The 8,315-nt window shown below is 44.8% G+C and overlaps 1 protein-coding gene across 1 annotated transcript, besides 2 other annotated features; it reads left to right on the top strand.

Moving 5' to 3' along the window:
• Window positions 1-385: 385 nt before the first annotated feature.
• Window positions 386-1,013: a sequence feature (Protein overlapping with rRNA (Bfra_000083, KAF5877919.1) was converted to a misc_feature.).
• Window positions 1,014-1,127: 114 nt separating this feature from the next.
• Window positions 1,128-1,213: a sequence feature (Protein overlapping with rRNA (Bfra_000083, KAF5877919.1) was converted to a misc_feature.).
• A 784-nt stretch (window positions 1,214-1,997) lies between these two features.
• Bfra_000082 (putative sodium calcium exchanger protein) lies at window positions 1,998-7,439 on the top strand (the record flags this gene model as incomplete). The annotated part of the gene is made up of 6 exons (XM_037330531.1): window positions 1,998-2,222; window positions 2,277-5,183; window positions 6,155-6,575; window positions 6,628-6,783; window positions 6,832-7,207; window positions 7,259-7,439. The coding sequence occupies 6 exons, from the start codon at window positions 1,998-2,000 to the stop codon at window positions 7,437-7,439; spliced, it is 4,266 nt and encodes a 1,421-aa protein (XP_037196864.1).
• Between the last annotated feature and the right edge of the window lie 876 nt (window positions 7,440-8,315).

The raw sequence follows: 8,315 nt of genomic DNA, 5'->3' as shown, positions 1-8,315 counted from the left end.
GGGATGTTGTACATACAACAGTGGGGATTCGCTGGTGGTCACCCACCCAACTACTAATCCACCGATCTGAAGCTTGTGTATGGCAGAGCGGACGGGATGCCCAATTCTCTTCAGTCTATGGTCGTATGTGCCAGAAAGCATTTCAACTGATGTTATATTTAGATGAAAGTCCCCCGTCTTCTTCCAAAAGCATGCCGCTAGACAAAAACTTAAAGACGTCCATCACACCCTACCACTCCGGGGTAGATAAATGATGTGCAACCATAATTCTGCTTCACATCAAATGCGATCTTTCACATCTCAACTATGAGATTTGACTTGTTTTGAAAAACTTGTACGTCGGCTGGAGAAGAACAAAGTGATAATGAATGTAAGTGGTACATACCCTTTTCTTTGCCTTCTTTCTAACAACTCCGTCTTCATCTTCTACCTCTTCCTCACTCTCATCTCCTTCACCTTCCTCATTTTCGCCCCTTTTCTTCTTGTTGTTCCCGCTATCTGCCAATCCACTCAAAAGCTTGCCGGTCTCTGTAGCTACACTGTCGACTCGACTCGTATAAATCTTTACACAACCATCAAGAGTGTAACTGGCCTTTTGAAAATTGACTCCATCACCCTCCTTCAAAAGTGACATATCATGAAAATAATCAATAAGCGCAAAGTTCCAAGAATTTGCAGCATTGATTTTGTTGTCTGTGGCCATCTTCATCCATTCCTCGAAGTTTGCGAGAATTGGAACACGCTTCATGGGAGTGACTGCGTTTCCTCCAACCATCATAACCCCGCCATCCAAATCATTTTCTTTTCCTATTCGCCCCGGTGTTCTGTGGTTCACTGACGGCGATGAACTTCCTGCTCGTTCGAAGTTCACTAATTTCCGAGGAGTCGCAGCCTTTTTAATTTCGTTCATCTGAGTTTCATGGTGGGCATTTCTCGATTTCAGTCGTTTTGCTTTTTCTCGCGCATCGTCATTGAGAGCCAATTTCACAGGCGATGCATCATTCAAAGGTACCCTGCCATCAATCAGTATCGTAAAAATCTCATTCTGCAGAGCGCACGCAAACGAAAAGCATCGCATCTGCCAAAGATATGGACATTAAACACCATAGCAACCAGGGCAATCATACTTCACGGGAGATTTTGCAGGAGTTGGTAAAGAGCCAGAAGCAACTCTACCCCTCTTCGCACTTGGATTTTGTGCGACTCTAGGCATATCAAGAAATATAAAAATTGTCGTGATAGGCAAATGTGTTGCAATGATGTTAAGTTTGAACTTTGTTTATTTTCTATTATTTACATTTTGGCAGGACAGCGGGGACCGATTGCCCAACCCCGACGCGAGTATTGCAGCCTTAGGTATCGAGAGATTGGCTTACATAAGCCGATTCAGAATCGGGACAAGACCTTCTCACATTACGTGGTGATTGCCACATCACTTTCATCAAGAAACGGCGAGAGGATGGACTCTTGAATGAGACAATATATCCCATTTCAATTTCAAGTTGGTGCCAGACAAGATCTCCCCTCAAGTGTTAAGAAAGTGTTATTATATCCTTCCTATCGGTACCTACTTCTCGTCAGGAACACGACGAGAAACACCAGTGGATGTAACCTTCAAGGTTATCTTGTTACTCCATACACGTTTGCCGTTGATCGCCCTTGTCCCAGGTTTATCGATAACCTATCTAGCATCTAGTGCTTCTAGAGGTGGACCATCAGACCCAGTCATTAGCCACACATACGTGCGATTACGATGTACTTTGCCATTCACTCTTATGACGAAGATTCCTTTTCCTTGCCGAAATATCCCATTCAACTTGGCAATTTAGCTAGCACAGCCCAGATTACGACTTTGAATTTGGATTTCTACTTTTATCAGAAGCTATTCCTTCCCATGTAGGTACTAATAACTTTTAATACAATTATCATCGCAATCGCAACTGCAATCGCATTGCTTCAACAAAAGCTTCAGGTCCACATCAGATCATGCATCAAGTATGCATCGAACTTCTTCGACTAAGGCGTTATCCCGCCCACCAAAACGTTCCAAATATAATTTTCGAGCTTTCTATCTTACCATATTGATCATTTCATTATTAGCTGTCATAAGTCTTGTCGCAGATCAAAGCGCGAAATATCGTTACGGTTCTCAATATGGTGTGGCACAAAAACGAGCATTGGATGCGCTGGACAGTAGAAGACTTGTGAAACGAGATGAAGAGGTTTGTAGATACACAAAAGCTACGCCAGACTTTGTACTCACATCAATGCCATAGTGTCGCCTTGTCCATCATGCCGATGATAAATGCCAATTCATATTGGCGAATTGCCCCGATGAAACTGCAGGACTCCTCAATTACCTTTCGCTTTACTATTGCAAGCTACCAACGGCCCAACCCTTAGCTTTCACCGTTCTTATATTATGGCTTGGACTATTATTCTCGACAATCGGAATCGCTGCGAGCGATTTCTTCTGCATCAATTTATCAACAATTGCGAGCATATTGGGCATGAGTGAGAGTATGGCAGGCGTAACATTCCTAGCTTTTGGGAATGGTAGTCCGGATGTATTCTCGACTTTTGCCGCAATGGGTTCGCACAGTGGTAGTCTCGCGGTGGGCGAGCTCATCGGAGCAGCTGGGTTTATTACTGCAGTTGTCGCAGGATCCATGGCTTTAGTGAGAGAGTTTAAGGTTGGCAAAAAGACATTCGTGAGGGATATTGGCTTCTTCATAGTTGCAGCAAGCTTCAGTATGGTATTTCTTGCAGATGGTGCTCTTCACTTGTGGGAATGTTTTGTGATGATCGGGTTTTACCTTTTCTACGTGGTGATAGTAGTGATGTGGCATTGGTACCTGGGAGGACGACGTCGTCGTCGTGAAAGAGAGGCCGCAGCTCGGGGTCAGTACTTGGCAATGACAAATGAAGAGATAGAGGTTACCGAGGAAGATGGAGATGATGAGGATGCGCCAGCAGGAGAAAGAGAATTCCGTGGCAATGAAGATTTTGCGGAATTGGAGCGTGGCTCTAGTCCTCATCCACGAGTGCCTGAACATGAAGATAGTGACGAGGATGGAGATGAAGGTAGATACATTGCTGCCGAGGTGGCTAGCAATATGCGAGTGATACGACCGACCGGTAGCCGGAGGAACACTTTAACTCCCATTCGTCCTAGTCTGGTCGGCGCTCTAGAGTTTAGGTCGGTTCTATCATCTTTACAGAAGTCTCGAGGCTCCCATGGCCCGCCGATAAATTTGCGACGATATTCAGATGACCCATCGACATCATTTGATCAAATCAGGACATCTGCCACAACATCAGCTCCGGCTTCTGAATATGCTTTGAGCATAAATCCTATCGTTACTGGCGAAAATGATACACAGCGCCCTAAGCTAGATACAGTACGCAGTAGAGCCGTCTCTATGAACGCTGCGTCAGCCCTCAAGCTCCCGGACCCCGCAGCATTCACCGTCGCAGATGTGCCGGATATTGGTATAATGGCAGCCACCCCGACTTTTCCTCAGCTTCTAAGAGTTCCTTCTCCAGGTCCCAAATCGCCCACAGTCTCTATCTCGCCTCCTCCGTCCTTCGATGGATCACAAAATGACAGACTATTCACAAACAGCACTTCGCGTTGGAATGATGATTTGTTGGCACCACCCGGGAATGAATCTCCAGCAGCATCACCCCGGCATCCACGTTCACCAAACATAGACCCTGTAAGTTCAAAGGCAAACTCTACTAGATCACGAACAGTACAAAGACCTCAGCTTCAAATCCCAAGTTCATCAAGAGATAGCTCGCGAAACCGGACACAGTCACCAATATTACCATTTCCTATTTACACGGACTCTCCACTCTTATTATCAGGGAATAGTTCTAAGGCTCCCAGTATCCTGCTGCCAGATTCTGAAATCACACCTGAGTCGGTTAATTTGGAGCACGAGTTGTACTGTCCGGAAAGGCCAATAAGATGGTGGCCATATCGCATATTACCCAGCCCACAAATCGTACTTACAGCTCTATTTCCTACACTATGCACGTGGAGAGATAAGAGCCGATGGGATAAATTTATCAGCGTTATTTCGGCCCCTAGTATCTTCCTTTTGGCAATCACATTGCCAGTGGTTGAGTCAGAATCTAAAGACCAGGAAGAGATAAGCTCCATCGACCAAAGGAGGGAATCAGGCACATCGAGGAGAAACACCGGCCCATCACTGATCCCGGATAGTCCATCATTCATTTCAGAAGCAGGATCCGAATGGGTGGAATACCAACGGAGTCGACGGAACACACAGACTGATGATTGTCCTCGGTCCCCTATTTCAGATTTTGGTCAACACAATACCGCGGCGGTAGCCATCTCTGCTGAGCGCCATCATTCTCATTCGCACCAAGTTCCCATGTCACCCACCAAAAATATCGGCCCGTCTCACGAGGATGCGATTCATAACGAACCGGGGGTAGAACATTCTGGAGACTGGAACCGCTGGCTTGTCGTGCTTCAATTGTTTACAGCTCCTCTTTTTGTGGTATTCATATTTTGGGCTAACACTGACGACGGTGACTCGAGGTCGCTTATACGTCTAGTTTTGTATTCCATTCTCGGGTCTCTGGTAGCATTTGCCATTCTCGTAGTAACAACAACCCATTCTCGGCCCCCTAAGCATCGATTTGTGCTTTGTTTCCTCGGGTTCGTCGTTGCCATCGCTTGGATTTCCACCATTGCCAACGAAGTTGTCGGAGTTCTCAAAGCATTTGGTGTCATTTTAGGTATCTCAGATGCAATCCTTGGCCTTACTATCTTCGCTGTTGGCAATTCATTAGGAGACCTCGTCGCCGATATCACAGTTGCCAGATTGGGATATCCTGTTATGGCATTGAGTGCTTGTTTTGGCGGACCGATGCTAAACATTCTCATTGGCATTGGTGTTAGTGGCGCATACATGACAATTAAAGAGGCCAACCACAAACATCACAAGCATCCGAACAAAGATATCAAATATAAGCCATACGAGATTGAAGTCAGTGGTACACTAATGGTCAGCGCTATCACTTTGCTGATCACATTAGTCGGACTTCTCATTGCAGTACCGATGAACAAATGGGTAATGAGTAGAAAAATTGGATGGGGTTTGATTATTCTCTGGTCCATCAGTACAATGATTAATCTTGCCGTGGAGGTTAGTGGGGTGTGGGGTGATAATATGGACTTGTCTACCTTCTTTTCATAAGATTGAGGATATTACTGATGTAGATGATGAATTATGTTTAATAGTAGAAAGATAAGAGGGTAGAATTGTATTATACCCGGAATATATAGGTTGCTTTTTTGGTATAATTCTAATGACTATGTTATTTCCAGTATCAATACTCTGTCTGTCTGTTCAAGATAATGAGATAACAATTCTTAATCCTAGTATTCGAGGATGGTGATTCATATTAGTCCCGCCTTTGTATGACGAGATGGTATATACTCATTGTATTACATGGTATTCTTTAAGGAAAGCTTATTCGTATTTTGAATAATCAAGCTTTCTCTGTTGGACTAACTGACTATTCCCAACAAGAACCTACTCTCTTTGACCAATGCAGTCTCCCCTTAAGTGTCACCTATGTAGTATATAAAGCAATCGGCATCATGATCAAAGTAGAAGATAGCCTTTGGACTCTAATAACTCTTGTGGTTTTTGATATTTGATTGATTTCTCTTGAGATAATGAGCAGTTTATGTACATGTACGACTATCAATTATGTATATATCTGGATAAATGAGTTGAGACCATACCCAATACCTGGGTACTACTCTTTTGAACATCAGAACTCCATTGCGGTAGTTTACCCCTACCTGTTACTCGAGTATCTAGACACCATATTGGCCTTGTCTTTAAGGCTAGATTACCAACTTTCCGAAACTTAGCCGGCTCGAAGCACTAATAAACTCCCGCCCCGCTACAGCACATCAGACAAGACAAGACAACAAAAGCTCCCTCCAACCCTGAAATAGGATAACCAGCAGGATACCTACGTAACCTTAACAATTATTCTACCCCTCATCTCACCTTTTTTCCAAATTCATCCAAGATCACTCTTGTGAGACGCCATTGCTTGCGACAATCTATTGAAGCCCAACACTTTCTTATTAACACTACAGTATCTTCTAGCCCTCGAGTTAACTTCGCCGGCTATCGCGATAATGAGCACCATGCTCCCGGGGACACACGTCTTCTCTCATCAACATCAATACAATCCGCAGGTCGACCAACCATGGATGCACCAGCAGACCCACCTTCAACAGGCGCAGCAGCAGCATGCAGCGGCGGTTCAGGCAGCTCATTATAATCGCATGGCGGGTCAAAATCAAAACCACAACGCCGCTGTACCTTCCATTTCTTCAAATCACGGACAAGACGCAGCAGCCATGATCGACTCCAATGTTTCAGAAGAAAACAGAAGGACTTTGAACTTCATTGCAGATTTACTCAATGAAGACACCAGGGAAGCGGCTCTCCTGGAACTCAGCAAGAAGCGCGAGCAAGTGCCAGAGCTTGCATTGATACTGTGGCATTCTTTTGGTAAATTTACGCCGTCGGAAGGGGTAGCGTCATGACATGCTGACAGATCTAGGTGTGATGACATCACTTCTCCAAGAGATAATCTCAGTCTATACTCTCCTTAATCCCTCCCAACTCACCGCCGCCGCATCAAATCGAGTCTGCAACGCCTTGGCCCTTCTACAGTGCGTTGCCTCTCACAATGAGACTCGCGCCCTTTTCTTGAACGGTTGGTTATCCGGACATCATTGATATGACGCAGAACTGACATTAGTAGCTCACATCCCTCTTTTCCTCTACCCTTTCCTCAACACGACTTCCAAATCCCGACCTTTCGAGTATTTACGTCTTACCTCCCTTGGAGTCATTGGTGCCCTTGTCAAGAATGATTCATCCGATGTCATCAATTTCCTCCTCACTACTGAAATAATCCCACTATGTCTTCGAATCATGGAGACCGGATCAGAACTTAGTAAGACAGTTGCAATCTTCATTGTGCAGAAGATCCTCCTCGATGATCACGGTCTTAATTATATTTGTGCTACCTATGAGCGGTTTTATGCTGTTGGCACAGTACTCAGCAATATGGTTTCACAACTTGTTGAGCAACAAACCGCGCGATTGTTGAAGCATGTCGTCCGCTGCTTCCTTCGGTGAGAATACGTCGAAGACTTTGATTTCGCTCCCGCTAATATGAATGTCAGATTGAGTGATAATGCGCGAGCCCGCGAAGCTCTCCGCCAATGTCTCCCCGAACCTCTCCGCGATGCCACTTTCTCCTCGGTCCTTCGCGATGACGCTGCTACCAAACGATGCCTTGCACAACTCCTCATCAACTTATCCGATAACGTTGTTGAATCTTCATCGGGTCACCAAGGTCTCTAATATCCACTTTCTAATTCCACTTTCAATGTACAATTATAAAAGCACCGATACGACGCAAACGAGCATGGGGGATTTCATCTTCGGTTTTGCATAGACATCACGATACCCGGTCTTTCTTTTCGGAAATGTCGTAGGTCTCTGCAGCTGGTCATCACAGGTTTCATAAAAGCATTGCGGGTCAAATGGGGTTGGTCTGAAGGGTGTTTTGCGCGGCTTGGTTCAATGAGGGTAGGAGGAGTTGACAGTTACTGCTCCTCAAGCGCACCAATCTGGCGGGGGCTTCAAACTTACACCTCCACTCCAGGTGGATGGTTATTTCTTTCATTATTTACATTGATTGGTGTTTACTACTGTATTTGGTTGTTTTGAGGGCGTTGGGGATATCTTACATGCTGCACTATAATATAATGCTGCTAGGGAAATGGGTTGTAAAGTAGGCAAAAACTTCAGCGTTCAGGAATAGAGATATACATTCTTGATATTGGCATTGAGCATTAAGATGGCTTATCGATATTGTGAATATGGAAATTGCTAAGTTCCATATCCTGGTGGGTCAATATAATATGGGTAAGCTTCTTCGCATTGTTCTGAAGTAGAAGTATACGGAGAAGAGGAATAATGAAAGTAAAGCGGGGACGGCACAATATTACAATCTAGAAGTCGAGGGCCTGAGGGTTATTCGGTCGGACAGATCACAGATTTGACAGACCCTTCGACTGACGTTAAGATTGGGCATAGTAATAACTCTATTGCTCTACTATACTGTATCAGGATATTGCACAAACCTTGATCGATACTCGGATTTGCGGATTTGATATATATATGCCGGTACCGGGTTATGTTTATTGGGATCTGTTGGGGATGTTCAGCGGCAGA

The sequence above is a fragment of the Botrytis fragariae genome (assembly GCF_013461495.1).
Source record: "Botrytis fragariae strain BVB16 chromosome Unknown tig00000001, whole genome shotgun sequence".
Lineage (NCBI taxonomy): Eukaryota > Fungi > Ascomycota > Leotiomycetes > Helotiales > Sclerotiniaceae > Botrytis > Botrytis fragariae.
The sequence above is the reverse complement of the archived record's forward strand: the minus strand, read 5'-3'. Positions and strand labels throughout refer to the sequence as shown.